The sequence below is a fragment of the Thunnus maccoyii genome, chromosome 18 (genome assembly GCF_910596095.1).
Source record: "Thunnus maccoyii chromosome 18, fThuMac1.1, whole genome shotgun sequence".
In the NCBI taxonomy this organism is placed as follows: Eukaryota; Metazoa; Chordata; class Actinopteri; order Scombriformes; family Scombridae; genus Thunnus; species Thunnus maccoyii.
The window spans coordinates 14,812,604-14,829,983 of record NC_056550.1 but is presented as its reverse complement, the minus strand read 5'-3'; the positions used below and the strand labels follow the sequence as shown (position 1 = coordinate 14,829,983).

The 17,380-nt window shown below is 40.7% G+C and overlaps 1 protein-coding gene across 3 annotated transcripts in view; it reads right to left on the bottom strand.

The window, feature by feature from the left end:
- prkcab (protein kinase C, alpha, b) overlaps positions 1–17,380 on the bottom strand; it is a 101,596-nt gene that overhangs the window by 31,722 nt on the left and 52,494 nt on the right. For 2 of the 3 annotated variants that reach the window (XM_042392476.1, XM_042392478.1), the window contains 2 exons: positions 2,964–3,075; positions 1,014–1,142 (listed from right to left, as the gene is read on the bottom strand). In XM_042392476.1, coding sequence (XP_042248410.1) covers positions 1,014–1,142; positions 2,964–3,075 — 241 coding nt within the window. Of the gene's footprint in view, positions 1–1,013; positions 1,143–2,963; positions 3,076–3,551; positions 3,620–17,380 lie in introns of those variants that run through there. The other variant, XM_042392477.1, reaches the window with a different exon arrangement.

Here is a 17,380-nt window from a genome sequence, read left to right as displayed (position 1 = left end):
ACAAGGACATAGAACAGAGCATGTAACTGTCAGTTTTGTGCAGTAGATCACATCTTGTTCAGGAGACAAACAGACAAAATAACTGGATGTTGTGTACAGCAGATGGCAAGTTAATAAAGTGAAAAGCAGAGCGAACACTGATGTAAGACTACTGTGAATACAGCATTCTCTCCTTCCCTATTTCTTTTCATCTGGAAGACTATAAACAAACACATTTTTATGAAAGCAATATTACACAGGTCAACTTTATCCCTTCTGTACTATAGCTGGAGGTTATTCCTGTTCGATCCCCGCTGAGTTAGAAACACTTTATTGGCCTCAGCATTCATATTCTCTAACCAGCACGGCCTCACCATGTTGCTGTGTGAGTGTGCATGTGTGTGTGTAAGAGGAGGAGAGGTTGTGGAAGTGACCCAGCAGTCATTTCTCTCCCTGCCAAAGGGTTTTAACACTGTACAGTTCCCCACTCCAGGTGCTGCTCTTGACTGACAGGATAATTTGGAGGTGTTGAAAATACGCACACGTGCGACACACAGGTTACAGAGGCAGCCACAACTCAATTTTTATGCTGACATGGACAGTGCTACATACAGAGGGTTCTCTGTGTGAGTTTCAAGTGTGTGGTACTGTGAATTATTATTATCCGTGTGAAGTGAAAAAATCCCATCCCCGACCATACGCCGCTAAAAAAAAACCACACACTTACTCCAAATATCCAAACTAAAAACATTGGCAACAGAATTCAAACCTGCGCTGAAAGAGAAAAGTCCCCTCTCTGTCTAGAGAAATAACTGGCTCAGTATAAATAAACACATTTTTCTGAATACTTCATTAATTAAGATACTCAAAGATGCCCAAAGTTCCAAATATGAATAAACCCAGAGATGTCTTTCAATGGCTTGAAAATGAATCATTCATTCACTCCCATCAGGGAACCACTTGCTCTTGTCAATCTTAGACTTCAGCAGCCTCGAGTGCAACATGCAGCCACAATGACTGAGACTAGGACCAACCTGTGACGTGTAGCCTGTCCCCGCTGACCTCGATCTTGAGGAAGAGGCGACCCCGGCGCTCTGTGTGGTCCATCCCACACAGGCTTGGCACATTGACCACACACTGCTTGTGCACGTTCATGTCGCAGGCTGGAAGGAGACAGAAAGCAGAGGGGAACATACAGAGTGTTGAGGAAACTGTAAAGGAAACTGTGGTTTAACACGCACACTGAGGCTAAGACACACAGACAAATAGAGAGGAGAAAGAACTTCTAGAGTCACACTGACAACAATACATTTGACAGTAATATAAAAAGCATTTTGTTGTGTGCACACGTGAGGAGAAAAAGACTGCTGACCAGATGCGTTTTGCACATGGAGTCCTGCATGTTATATACAGTAGGCATCAAGGGAATATCTCTGTAGTGCTGCCTGGCTGTTCAATTATCCTGTGTCACAGAAGCCTTTGACAACACCTCTCCACATTAAGATATGCTTTGGAGCATATTTCAACCAACAAATAATAGATAAAAATTACTTACTGTAGCTTTAACAAAAACAGAATGTATGAAAAATAAAGAAAAAACTATTTGATGACGCCAAACACAGAGGACGGGGAGTTGTGGCTTTGTACTCACTAAACTTAACCTTCAACTTGAATATCCAATGAACTGCTGAATTTGCCCTGAGCATTCATCTACATATTTGGCCCTGACTCTTTTAGAAGCTGTCGGCTGGACCTCTCACAATGTATTGAAGTAAAATCCTGTTCAGTGTTGAATGCAATAGTTTAATTTTAACGAAACTAATTAAGTCTATAAGTCTTTAAGGCTCGCTGATGTTTTCCTGTCTGCAAACAGATGCACGCTAGGCTGCAGACTCAATGTGGCAAATGATTTGTTTTAGACACGATGCAGTACAGAAATGTCTGTTTTAGATGGGTAAGAGCTGCAATCAAAGTAGCCACCGCTTGTCTCCAATGTGCTGTGTACACTAAAACATCAATAAGTAATTACCACATTAACTTAGTGATGGTATAATCACTGTATGCAGATGAGACAGCCATCACTTTCACATGGACATTAGAAAAGACGCTTGTGCTCTAACACACATACACACACACACACGCTTTGACAAAGCCAAACAGATGAGGGACCAGAGGGAAGAGAGAACATTTGTTCTCCTCTTCCCCCTCGTTTCCTCCTCTGTCCCTTTTCTGCCCTCTAACTTTCTGTCTAACTCCCTCCCCCTTCTGTATTTTCTGCCCTCCACTTCCCTCCTCCTGTTCTTCTCCTCTCCTCCATCCAACCATCCATCTCTCCCGCTCTCTCCGTCCCTTCGTTCCTCCACTTGGCAGGCTTGTCAGGCTGACATGCTGGGAGGAGACAAGGAGAGATGGGAGATGGGGAAGCAACTCGCAATAGCGATGGCCTCGACGCATCAATTTGTTCTGGTGTGCTCCCATTACCATCTGCGATGAGGCCGCCACCCGAGACCCACAGATGGATAGACAGAGTAAGAGGAGGAGAGGGGGAGGGAGGGTGATGGACGGAGGCGACTTGGAAAGAGGAGGGGAGGGGGGTGGACAATGGAGGTACAGTGAGGGATGTAAAGGAGAAAAGGGAGATAAGAAAAAGAGCATGTCGAGGAGAAAGAGGGATTGTGGGAGTAGAGGGAGAAGAACGAGGAGAGCAAAGAGGAAAGAAAAGGCAAATCAAAATGAGAAAAATACACTGCAGGATGGGGTCATATATACTAAAGGAAGAGTTGATAGAGGAGTGTGGGTGGAAAGAATGGGAGCACAGGGAGGGACAGAGAATTCTGCCTGGTCTGCAGATGTGGCTGAGACTAGTACAGTACCAGTCTATTCCCATCTGTTCTCATTAGGGTCGGCTGTAGGACGGAAACCAGCACAGCATACACGCACGCATGCACGCACACACACAGAGACATACAGGGGTGTGCACTCACTGTCACATTTCATCCCCTGGTGGATGAGCCCGTACAGCAGCGAACCGCAGTGGTCACAGAAGGTGGGACTTCCGTATGTGTGGATCTTGAACTTGTGTTTGCTTCTGGGGTCCTGGAAAACAAAAAGAGACATAAAATATATAAGATATATTAGGAAACGGATGGTCTTCAATTTTATTTCCTGAAACTTTTCTTCACTGTCATTCTCAGGCAGAACAAAGTTATCAAGGCACAAGCACAGATGATATTCAAATTTGACATTGGAATTTCCCAATTAAATCACTCCAGGGTCTTAAAATAAACATAAGACACAACAGGAAGGGTGGTGAAAACAAGGCTACAAGTCTGCAGTCATGCTAGCAGCTCTGTGAGGCTGTATTTAAAGACAGCTAAATGCTATTGCTGGCATTTGGCTAAGGTTAGCATGCTAACGTGTCATTGCTCAGTGCTCACAATGACAACTTTGTACAGCTGTGGCTGAAGGGAATGGCATTAATAATTTTGCAAATGTTTAGTCATAAACCAAAGTGTTGGACCAATTAAAATGTCAGCCTGATTATGACGCTAAATGAAAAGTCAGGGAATCACCAAATCAGTTAGGATTCATCCCCTGGGGACCATGAATGTCAGCACAAAATTTCATTAAATTATTTTATCCCCATTCAAGTTAGCAGAGCGCTAACTGGAAGTTGGCCCGCTCAGCAGGTGGAAGTCTCTGGGTGTGCATTCAAACAGCCAGAGCGGGAATGTCCCACCTGACATGAGATTTAAAAATTCTGTATACTGGGAAATACAGAGAGATTTATTTGGCGGTGATAGGCTTAATCAGCATTGCGTTACGTTGTTTGGCAAAGGCTTGAATGATAATGGCGTTCATTTATATGTAAAAGTTCTACACTGCAGGTTTAAGTAAAGATTTTTCACTTCTTCAAAAAGCCCTCACGAAAAACCTTCAGAAGGCATACTGTAATTTGGGGCTAAGAGGAACTTATTCTCTTTGTAACATTTTTGTTAAAGTGAATATAAATGGACCTTTCTTACGACATCTGTTCATCACTCTAATGCCTGAGATGAACGATATAATGGATTGCAAAGAGCTATGAATGGGAACTGAGTTTTAGCTGTATGATTTGCAAATCACACTATGAATAAATCACACTATGAATAAATAATTATTAATCTTCATCGTATCCATCACATCATCAGTGGACGAGACTGATGAAAGATAGAAAGAAAGAAAGAAAGAAAGATCCAGATGGGAAGGAAATGTTAGGCTGTTATCAGTGTGTGGGAATGTGTAAGGTTCGAGTGATTTTGTGCTTGGTGTCAGTTCTCTCCATCTTGTCATCCTGGAAGCCTTCCCACCATCCTCCCTGTTTCACTCCTAAAATGTTTTTAAGGCAAAAATACACAACGTAGACTGATCGTATGGTGCCAGGAACAGTCTAACAGAGCAACTGTTTATCTTGGCTACAACATCTGGCTCTAAGGCTGAGTAAAAATTGCACTAATGAGCAGTTGGGGATTGATGCTCTTATAAGTTTCCAAGAAATTGCATTCAAGTGAACAGGCAGAACAGTAGAAAGTGGATGACATTATCAAAAATGATTCTAAACATATATCAACAGCGCCAAGTTACATTTTGTTGTTAATCGATTCATACATTTTCCAGTCAGTATTGTGATAGCTGAGGTTAGCTAATTTCTACAATCACCACAAAACAAACATCGCTGTAATTAAAGCCCTGCAAATGAGGGTGGATAAACCCCCACCAGCGTCGCCTCCATCACGCTGAAATGTGTCAGAATGGCTGCATGTGTAATTATACAGGCCACTGACTGAGTAAGTGGGCCCGCATCATTGAAAAGTGCCCTTTTTCCACAAACACACTAAATCAAGCAAACAACATGACGGCAGAAGAAGGAAAAGAGTGAGAAGGCGACATGACAACAGAGAGACGTGGAGGGGGAGTCTGCGTATAAAAGAGGAGGAAGTTGTTGAGTAGTTAGGGTGTGATTGGCAGGGAAATGACTCAGTGGCGTGAGGGTCCCGGAAAAATCTAATTAGCGTGTTCTCCTTTGAGTAAGCGTGCTATTTTTGCTCCTTTCTTTCGGCCTTTCCTGGAGGCACATCTTGAGACAGAGGAGAAAAAAAAAAACAACACCACAGATGGACTTATGGTCATGCCCCTCGTGTCCTGAGTTTCCTCTCCTGGGTCTCCCTCCTCCTGCAACCCCATTTTCACCCCCATGAACAGTCACTCTTTTCAACTCTTCAATTGTGGGAACATTGGATTTATTTTAAAAGAGACTTGCTGACTGAAAACAGCAGACACCAGGGACCAATGAAGATAGTATCTCCCTCCTCTTCATTTCTTTCTCTGTCTTTGACTTTATGTTCCTCACTCTCTTCCCCTCAAAGTCTCTGGACAGCGAGCCCTGGATGTTTCTCACTTTTATGGCAAGACTTCTTTTCTCTCTCTCTTTCTCATCTCCCTTTATACACTTTCTCTCTTTTACCCTGCGTCATTGTCTCTTCGTGCACCCCCTCCCCCCTCTGGGGAGCCGTGGGTAAAAATCGAAATGGCAGGGTTTCCACTCACATTCAGTCTGAGCCTTCGATTGTTGCTGGAAGACACAACACAAAGCATAGCCTTCAAAAAGACCACACAAGACCTCTCTGACAACGTCTAAACAGGTTTTATTTGCTTAAAGTCAAGCTCAGCCCCTCGAAAATATAAAGAAACAGGTGACACTGCAACATAACACAGTGTAGGTTATCCACCACAATGATATGCATAATATTTAAATGTGCAAACACTTGGAGAGGCAGCAATTTTGGCAGCTTTCATCATGGCCCACGCTGCCACATTAACATCAACTGTTCAAGTGAACACACATTCGTCGACATTTTTAATTTCTTCAAGCAGAATTAGAGGGCCCGTGTTGCATAGTGTCAAAATGGAGCACAGTGTCTAACTGTCCGATAGAAAACATGTCTTTGAAGTTGTCATGACAGCTTCTTCAAGTGTTTATTATGAATGTTAATTAAGAATTACAGAACCCTTTGAGCTGTCCGCAACAAGAAATGTTAATAACAGTCTCTTCACAGGCAGACCATTCTTGTTTTAGGTGATCTGTCTATGTTTTAATTGTTGCTGAACTGCGCCAGCTATGACAGGAATATATGACTCAATCATCGGTAGACAGACAAACATCTAAGGTCTAAAAGAGATGAGTCATAGAGCTGAAGCACTGGGAAATAAATGTAAAAAATGTAAAATAAATCAAATTTGAACATCTAAATGTGGAGTCTGGCACATCTTAAACTTCATCATTTCAGTTTGTATCTATCAAATATCCTCTCAGCCATTTTCATATTGGACATCATGCAGTGACGGGCAAAGATGCGAGCGGGCAAACCGCCGACGCTAACAGACAGAGCTGCTGAGGCGAAACTAGGGGGGAAGCTGGTTGAAGTGAGGCGAGATGATGCTGCTGCCGAATTCCTCGGAGCGCAATGAGGGCCACATCAAGCAGAAGAGGAGGAAGTCGATGATGAGCGCAGAGTGACAATGAGTCAAACACGGGTCTCGCTAATTATAGTCGGGCATCAACAGGCGCATCGTCACCAGAGGTAATAATATCTAATTGCTAATTGGAAAATATTGCTATAAAAGTGAAAGGGAGAGTGGAGAGGCTGATGTGATTCATGTCTGGGGTTAATCCATCTTTCAGAGCTACCTTCACATTTGCTTCATACAAATTGAGCTGACAGCCGAAAATGTAATTTCCCCTTTTGATGCTTCAAAAGCAAAAGCTTTATTCAGCCTGTGATCTTCATCCATGTTTGAGCATTTGATTTGATATGATTCATCTAACCTGGTAGTTAGAGAAACCAGAGGATCTTCTTGTCAAGCGAAAGTGTCCCTAAGGAATTTCTGCAGACTTTAGGGTTGCTGTGCTCTGGTGTAAAGAGGAAAAGGCCACAAGAACCAGTATAATCTGACTTTAGATGATCAAAGAGTCATAAATTCTTGCTGTGACTTGGCTGAGAGAAAACGCAGACTACACGTTGAAACCTGACTAATCACAATTTATTGTCCTTTAGAAATGTACATACTGTAGGTGATTGGTAAGAAAGTGGCAGGGACTGACTTCAGTGTTCCACCAACAGCAAAAAATTTACATTTTATGAAGAATGAAGAATGAAGTAACCCTTCATCATCCACTGTACATGCTGTAGAGTGTGCACAGAGCGACACAGGTGTGACTCATTTGGTATAATGATCCTTACTCCAGAATGATAGTCAAATGGTTAAAGGTTCACAGAAACTAAATTAAAAAAATTCTTCATATGTCATACAAGTTGTCAAACTAGATTTCTTTTCAAACTCTGATAAAGCAACTGTTGAACATTTTTCTTCCCGACACCCTGCATCTGTTGGGTCGGACAATTATTGAGTTGCCCGACTATTTTTATAGACAGTCAAAAAGTTATTTCTTGAGCCAAAATGCCACACGTTCTTCTGGTTTCAACTTCTCAATGATTTGTTGGTTTTCTTTGTTGTATATGACAGTAATATCAATATAATGGGATTTTGGAGCATTATTTGGAAAAACAAGCAAATTGAAGATATTGCTGTGCTGTGAGAAACGCTTCCCCCCCCCCACAAATTTTAACATTTCATCGACTAAATAAAATAATCAGCAGATTATTAAATGTTAAAAGTTGCAGCCCTGCATTAGACTTTTCTAGAATGAAAATTAAAGTCTTTTATAATGTCATATAATCATGCAGTGCTATGAAGCTTTGGGAAAATACTTTTCAAAGATAGAAAAATATCAGGCAGAATACAATAGAAATATATATGAAAGCAAACTCAAGGCATCAAAAATGTTCAACTTGATGTAACTGTATGCCCATAAAAAGTCATCTTGGATTTTAATATTTTACTCAACGTGTGTGATAAATGAATAAAGTATTTGATCACCCGCATGCAGAATAATAAGTGTTAATAAAGCGACTTAGAAAAGGAAAGAGTCCCTTACGTTCAACTGATCTCTGTGTTAAGAGAGACACTCAGCTAAGAAGGTTGAAGAAGTCCAGCAGAGAACAACTGGACCTGAGTCAGCTCTGATCTCAACACTCAGCACAGTGACGCTCATCTTTTACTGGGAAGAACAGAAAAGAATTTCTGAATTTAAACATCCCAAATCCCCAGTTCAGGTATTCAGAATAATGATACCAACAGATTAGAGGACTGATTTGTTTGAGAGATTTGTTGTGGTGAAGTCCCATCAGGGAATTTTTTGGTATTCGCTTCACCAGACAGTTAGTGAAAATATTTATGCGCTGCACAAACACACATTAGATAACAGCAAAATGGTCCCAGAACATCTCTGTGAGGAATCTAAAAATCTTTCAAAAACATCAACAAACGAGAAAACACTGAAACTACAATTAAAAAGACCACAATGATACTGTGTATGTGTCAGGATGAGGGGCTTGGGGGGGAGGGGGGGGTTGGGGCAAAGTGAACTGAACAGTTGCTATGGTGATAATGGGTTTGAGAAAACTCTGTGATACACTGAGAGTCAGCAGAGGGAAAGCAAACAGTGGAAGAAGAGAGAAGAAGCAAAACAAGTAGAGGGTAAATCACTTTGTGGCTTTGCTAAACTTAAGTGTGTGCATGTTCAAGAAAAGACGACAACACTACAGCCAAGGAGGGAGTTGAACACCGCTACAGTATACATCAATCTCAGAGCCAAACTCATATGATGATGAGATGTTCATTTTCCTGAAGGCTGAAGCTCAGCTGCACAGCGGAAAAGGAAAAGATGTTTTTATCTGAGATTATTCTCTCCTGGTAGTGTGACTCCTAAACAACCAGTGTTGTCAGGCTAGTCCAAACAAACACTGCCCACAGCCGTGACTGAACAGACAACAGTCTGACCTGCAGCGATGAAGGGCACACACTGCATATTGCACTGGTTTAAAAAAAAATAGAGTGTGTGTACAAACATCTTTCCGTGAGCGTGAGTGACAGAAAGATAGAGAAAGAGATTTGTGTTGCGTTCGAAAGCAAGCGATTGGCTCTGAAAGATGCGAAAAGTGATAAAAAGTTATAGTGTGGATGTAGAAAGACGAGGCATCCTCAAGCACTGATGGTCAGAACTGAAGAGAAAAATGCAGAGAAGGATGAATGGACAGATGGACAGAGCAGGACTGTGTGAGTCTGTGTGTGTCTGCGTCTGTGGGTGTGCGGGTGGGTGGCAACGAAATAACACCAAATCTCCAGGCCAAGAGTTGACACTTTGCACAGTCAGCCAGTCAGCCACTGTGGGCCTCAGCGAACAGGCATGTGTCCACAATGTGGAGCCGAACTCTGTCAATTACACAATTACACAGAGCGAAGACTGACAGTCGAACCTGCCAAACATGCTGGCATTACTGTATGTAATGTATGTGCTGATTAGCTGACAGAAAGAAAGGAAACATCTCTAGGTATTTATTCACAATGTGTAACAACGGAACAGGTGTTAATTGAAGAAAGACTGATGTTGAAGTTATTACGCCTCTGCTGGGGTTCAAATGTGCACTGAAAGTCTCAGAAATGAAGCAGTCTGTTCTTCTACATTTCCCGTATTGTGTAAAGCTCTCTTGATGACATTCTTTTGTTTTACAAGCATATTCAACACGTTTGCTGCTCATTTATGATCGATGGTAAGAAAAAATTGGTGGCATTGTATTATACTATTATTAATTACTACAGCATGCCTCCGTATTTCTAATTGGCGTATATTAGCAGAAGAAAAAAACAGAACATTCCTCCTCCTGCTTTACAGACTTTGGAGAAGAAGTGACACAAATAAATGAGAAATAAAAAAAAGCTGCATTCTGTTGTAAGTGTCAGTAACAAATGATACAAATCCCTAAATATTATCTATTTTTTTAATGATTATAGGCATATATATACATGCAGAAGTGAATTTTACACTTCAGAGATGCAAGCTACACCGGAAAGAATATAGACCTGGGTCCTGTTTCGCAAAAGTGATTTGCGTGCACTGCTTTTCACATTTCACAAATGACTGTCACTCACAAATTGTAGATTAATTTGCTTGGCTACGCTCTTGCATGCTCATGCATGGATCGTAAATATGTTTCTATTAGTGTCAAAATTAACATAGAAGGAAACGATCTCATGTTGCAAACTGCAGCTTGCATGTGGCGAATTGATTGAAACAGGCCCCATGCTCGTAATGTTAATGGAGCGCAGAGAAGAGCCAGTCATAAGCCATGAGTTAAACACTAAAGTGGACAGTAGTAGTTGGATTCTGCACCCATGATGGTCCAGATCTTCTGGAAGCTTATTCCAATTATATGCATCATTATATCTAATGCTGCTTTGCCATGTTTAAAAAGGAATATTTAGTTTTTAGTCTTCAAAAGAATAATATGTTACAGCGCAAGTCCTCTGATGTCAAATAGACACATGATTGCCAAAGTATTACTGTCTACAGTCTCACACACACACTGAGCCATTCAGCAGCCACAGAACTCCTGGGGTGAAGATTGGATACAAGCAATCAATCGTGTCACTTGTAGGGACTAATCTGTCTTCTGACACTGATAAAAACAATAATGAAGCTGTGACTCAGTAGAAAAGAAAAGAAGACAGAGGACAGAGGGGCGGAAGAGCTGACATGAGATACATCAACAGTAGAAGAAAACAGCAGCAGGCACACTCAATGTGAGGAATAAGGGCAAGATGTAAAGAGGGTGAAAACAAAGCAGATAACAGAAAGCTGGGAACTGATTTAAAAACATCACAATGACCTACTTATTAACATGTCATCCCCTCTATTATTTCTCAGCAACCGTTATGACTGCATGAAGTTCATCTGTATCTTCATACTAGCAACTGTGGCTGTGATGGGAGAGACTGACACCTGCACTGACTATCCATCATTCATCTGTCTCTCTCTCCACCTGCAGCAGCCTGTCAGTGTTTAATGGGCCATCGCCTTCGGACTGCCCTGCTGTAGCCTCATTATGAACAAGACAGATTTATAGCCTGTAAATCAGATAGCCGATACAAACTGAGAACTTTAAAAACAGATATTAGAGAGAAGTCATATGCATTCTCAGCTTCCATACATCAAAAATGAGGATGTTTCGTGCACATTCAGACAGTTTTTTTCTTTTTTTCTTTTTTGAAATATTACGCTGTTTTGAAGCTCACTGATGTTATACGAAGTGTGTTTGTGCCTGCCTGTTCTCCTGGCAGTAAATACATGTCTTGTATATCTGTCATTTGTTGTGTGCCTCCTCTGATTGTACGCCTTTCTAGTCTTGTTGGTGAATTAAACATCAAAAGGCATTAGGATATCAAACATGCCACTCACACACACACACACACACACACACACACACAGACACACACACGCAGGATATGAATGAGCTCATTAGTGAAAAATGGTACAGAGAGCAATGTCAGCAATCTCTAAGCAGGCTCACTGGATTAAGGGATACGGCAATTTTTGATGATGAGATGTTTGGTCAATTATGGAGTTGATGCAGCAGCGGTTAGCTGAGAAGAAGTATTTCTCTTGGGGTTTTTTTTTCCGAGAGTGATAAAGTTTTGCGATATGGCGTGGCATACACAATATTATGCAACAGCTGCAAGCAAACATAACTATCACGGAAGCGGGCACACACACACACACACACACACACACACACACACGCAGAGTACAGAGTGCAATCAAATCCAGCAGCCACAGGTGTCGGGCCCTTAATCCTTCCCTGTCGTGCTCTAATTAACAGTAGAGGAGAGATCCAGTGTTCAGATGCATTCACACTTCTCCTCTGAACAGCACACACCCTTTCATCACACCCAACTTTCATCATCAAACACAGCATTTAATTAGACTGACTAGGATATGAAGCCTGCTTTTATATGCACGTGTGTGTGTGTGTGTGTGTGTGTGTGTGTGTGTGTGTGTGTGTGTGTGTGTGTGTGTGTGTGTGCCTCACAAAGTCCCCATGAATAAGCAGCAACTAAGCCTTTGTTGCGATATTCAACAGGAACCGTATCATTGCACCCTGGGTGCTCTGCTATCTGACTGGAGGTCTCTGTGGCTGCAGTTGTCGGGCTCCATTAGGAGACGCCAGTGGTGACGGCACCATCTCTGCTCAGTGGTAATTGAGCTAAATGATTGTGAGCTGTTCAGAGGATAGTTGACTTTGTCAAGAGGTAGTGGAGAATCCCACTTAGAGTAATAGGAATCCAAGCGTGCCACAGCACTTATACCAGGCCAACACATATACAGCTCCACATGCAACTGATTATACACATGCAGATTGTGTCAAACTGTATCAGACCTGAGAGATGATTATCGAGCTGTTTTGATGAGTAGTTGGTACTTTTAATTCTCATTTTGCATGATTCAACATGATCATGTCTGTGAGCTGTTCTTTGTGTTTGCATCACAATAAATAGTTTAAATGCATGCAACATGCAACAAGCATTAAATAATAGTGAGCTGTGGATTCACTTTATGAAGCAAAAATACTTTTACAGTCAATACTACTGAGTGCAAATGTAAAATACATGTATGTATGAAAAAAAATTCTGCGGTTTCATTATATGTTGTTATGCAGGCCTGATCTTTGCCAGTTTGATCTCCCAGACCCTCATTACTACCACTGTGGTGTCTTAAAGCAGGGCTCCGAACCTAAATTTGCTTCAGTGGATTTGCTCAGTGCTCGACAGATAAATAAAATTTCAAATAAATCTAGGGAAGATTGATACGCCAATCATTTTCTTGATTAATTGCTTGATCTGTAAAATACCAGAAACTACTGAAAAAGGTCCAGAGTCTGGGATCAGAGAACGTTTTTCATTTTTGCTTGAAATTTCAAGCAAAAATCAACTAATCAATTAACCAACACACAATTTCAGTCAAAAAAAACAAACAAAACAAAACAAAAAAAAAACACTGAGCCAATTACAGAGAGATATGTCTTTAATGAACCCTCAGGGGTCTGAGCCATTTTTTTCTGTTACTGGTGCCTCAAATCTCTTACTGTAATATATAAACATTTGTATAAATTCAGTACTGAGTTAAAAGCAAGTAATAAACATGTTTTGTTGTTGTCAGGACAACATGAGCTATTTGAATATGTATGCTGCAGTGATATCACATGACATTATAAAAAGAAGTCAAACATAAAAATGGAATTTTTATCCACTTTATCCATTTTCCACAAAAAAACAACTATGCGCAAATGATTACAACCTTCACATGTGTAGCCCAAGGCCTTAGGTAAAAAAAAGTCTCTATTACACAGAAAAACAGAACAATTTACATTTTTATCAAAACTGTCCATATTTGTGTCTTGGTGTGTTTTTGTGGGGTTTTTTGAATATGAAAATTTTTGCCTCACACCACTTCCACCAAGCTGATTTCTCCGTTTCTCAATTTCTGTTCAGTAATAAAATGATTGCAAACAGAATAAAACACCAAACAGAATAAAACACATATTTCACTATATGTGTAATGTGCACATGTTTCAATGGTCAAAGTGTGCACAGTGGTAGGAACATGTCTTTACGTAGCTCAATAAACTTCAGATAACTATCTTGACACATTATTTACTCTCTGAAGGAGAGCATACATGTCTACAATCACCTTTGTAAATTGGCGATAGGCCATTTTGTAACCGTCATTGGTTCATCACCCAATAACAGCTTGTGATTGGATGAGAGTCCACGTGCCTGGCAGCAATCTCATTCACAAAAACACTCAAGAGTTGTTTGTACAGCTGATATAAGATAAATAAATACATAAAACATAAAATAATTGCTTTTATAAGTGTCCAAAAATAACACAGTGGTTCCTTGATGGATAATCAAGCCCCTGGATGGATTATAAGAACAAGTGACAGCTCGTTGTAATGGCTGAATGGTGCACTGCAGGACAGTTTTTAAAGTAAGTCGCTACATACAACCGTTACTGAGACATTATTAAAAGTGACAAGTGAGTGCTTTTGCAATCGTAGACGACTAATAAGACCCCAGAGGGTTAATAAGACTGCATGCCTCTGCAATCCAGCAAAAGCTCAGCGTCACTTCCACTTTTCTGTCTTACCAGAGACTACAAACGTGTCTAATTAGGAAAACATCACAGTCAGGAATTAACTAAATATAAAAAACACCACATTATGCAGAATGAGGACAAAAACAAGAGGACCTTTAGCGTGCAGGTAGAGCTAAAAATAATGAGGCACGAACCAGACGTGCAGAGAATAATTGCTGGCTAAGAATATCCATAAAGTGTTTTTCTCACTTTTCCTGTTTTGTGCAGACACTTCCATCTCAGTTCAATAGCAAATTATTACACACAATGTTTTACTGTGCTAACAAAATCAGATTTTTCACATGGGGCAGTTTGACAAGAACACGAGCCAACTATTACAATACTGTCATAAATGCTTAAGAAAAAAAAAGGAGGGGAAACGACAAAACTTTTTAGGTCATCCATCAGCTGCCTTCCCATAGTGCTTTGCAGCAGTCCCCGATTTACCCCAGCTCCCCAGGTGTGTTTATTAAAGCTTTAACTTGCAGGAGAACCGGACAACTGGCTGTTAACATACCTGCATGTTAATCACTGTGACATCGCCACGGAAACCAAGGAGGACAGGCCCCAGGTGGCCATTTCGATTTAACTCTCTCTCTCAGACACACACACACATACACACACAATCTATTTTTAACTAATGCATAACAAACACTGAAGACAGGGAGATGTACTTGCAACGCTTGCAGACACACACACACATACGATAGGAAACTAAAATAAGGACATTCAGTTTCAATTTCTGTCACTTGAAGTCATGTGACCTATTGATTCATACATACTCTTAAAAAGCACCAAACCTCATGTTGTAGCCTTTTGTGAGGAAATAGTCAATAACATGAGCGCGTATCTGCCTGTGCCTATAGCGCTGAAAACACCATTAAGCTCCTGATACTTTACACATTCTTCGAATTACGAGCATCACCCGCAGGATTTGATAATAATCATCTCTGAGGAATCCTTTATCTTCTTCATTGATGAGCATGAGGAGCGCAGCTTTACACAAGTGCTCACAGGCCATGTAACATCAACAAGCAAACAAACCCAGGAAATTGCAGAATGCACATGAAGCCTATGGAGTGCATAAGAGAGAGAGAGAGAGCTAAAGCCCATAACAGCATGGGACATAATTACACACATGGTAATCCTCAGCGGCCATCTGGGACAATAGAGTGTTTTGGAGGAGGGTATGGGATGGAAGTTTTATGAAACACACAGGGTTTGATCATTATTGTCTTGAGTACAGCAGTGAGGATATATTTTATTATAAAGCCAGCATGAGTTTTAATGTTGACTGGTAGAGACTGCAAGGTGTATATCTACGTGAGCACTACTGATGCTTCAGGTGTGTGTCACCTAAATATGTAAGCAGATGTTCTGGTGTCCTCTGCCTCTGTGTGTGTCCTAAACCCTCTGACATCTAGGCTGTGTGTGTGTGTGTGTGTGTGTGTCTATCTTGCATGCTCAAACTAGTGCATGTGTGGATTATGTCAGATGCCCTGTAGCTGTCAGAGAGACCACTTTGGCCCCTGATGTTTCTGTCCAGCGTCCAAACAGCAGACGATTACCGCTGTGCCACTTGATTACGTGTGTGTGTGTGTGTGTGTGGATGCAAACCTGTGCCCCTAACTATTTACGTCTCTGCAATTACATAAGCAACACAGCTGCTCTCTGTCTCTTTGTCTTTCCTCAGCACAAGTGCTGAACACGCAGCTTTCCTCCCAACTCAGCCACCGGCCCCCGAGCTTATACATTTATTTGCTCCATCCAACCACAAGTCCCTCGCGTACTTGTTGACTGAAACCTTTCAGATACCAGTCAGATAATCTAAGAGTTATGCAGCATTAGGATGAAGCCAAAAGATCAACAGCTGGCCTGTCAGTGGGCTGCTAATCCACGAGGTGTTAGCGATATGGGAACATCCTCGGCTGGCTTATCCAGACGTACTATACTCTCATGATTAGACAGAGCGACATATCTCTGCTGATATGAGATGCGTGGGTCTTAGATGAGATGAACCTCTGACCTATGGATGTACAATTCACTAGAATTACATTGCTTGGCAACACTAAAGCTTTAATTGTATTTTTAATCCTCTCTACATCAAGTGTGTGTATTACTGTATATGTGGACAGTCGCAGCATTTAATGTAAAAAATGTGCATCCATGTGATGAAAATGAAAGTGAAGATGGAGAAGAAGGAAACTCCTGGGAAGCTTTTTTTTTTTTTTTTTTTTAACCAGACAATGACAAATGAATACAGAATATGTGCTGAGTTTGCTTTAGAGCTGTAGCTGCAAACCAAAGTAATTATGATATGATATTATTGATCATTTGCATTTCAAATAAGAACTGTAATTATATTGAGACGGTAATTGAGCAAACAAGACATCTGAGCTGCTACGGCTCTCTCAAGTATTGCCTTGAATAAATGTTACAGTGCAAATGTACCATAAAATGACTTGCCCCTAAATCTTGATTAATAATCTCTTAATCACCATACAAATACAATTCTAGACAGTAAGCTTTGCATAAGCACATTTGATGAAGTCTAATTGAGGAGTATGAAGAACTCCAAGAAGGACTGAAAGGTTGTCTAAGGATGAAGATACAGTACATTTCTGTTAGTTTAACACACCATGCTGTATGTTAATTATGATACAGTTCAATACAAAATCCAATAAGCTCATACTAACAAACTTGACCTTGAGTTGAAAATTGACTTTTCAAATCAAAAATGAATTTTCAAATTGTGGCCATTATTTTAAACAAGCTTTAAGTAGAGACATGCTTTTATTTCTATATTTGTTTTAAAAGTACACTTTGTTAGTTTTTAGTTAGAAACCTTCTTTTCTGATCTGTTGCCATTTTAATTGTTGTTGATGTTGATGCAAACTCAAAGCTTCTCTTATATTCACATGTTGTCTTGATAAATTCAGGATGAGGTGTATTTCCACAGCACTACTTTCATCAGTGCAACCACAGCGTCATGTCATGTAAAAAGCCATTGCAAAAAAAAGAAAAATCCTAATCACAATATAATCCACATGATAGTACAGCCCTACTGAGCCCTGACCTTCCTGTAATATCTCCAACAGCTTAATGCATATTGTAATAGACTGACCCTGTCATGTCATAGTGAAAATTCACGTTTAGCTGGACAACCCGCGCAGTGCGATGATGAGGTGATAACCTGCCATGACATTTAAATGTTAAAATATAATAAGGACATTAGAATATAGCAGAAACACATGACACATATGACACACG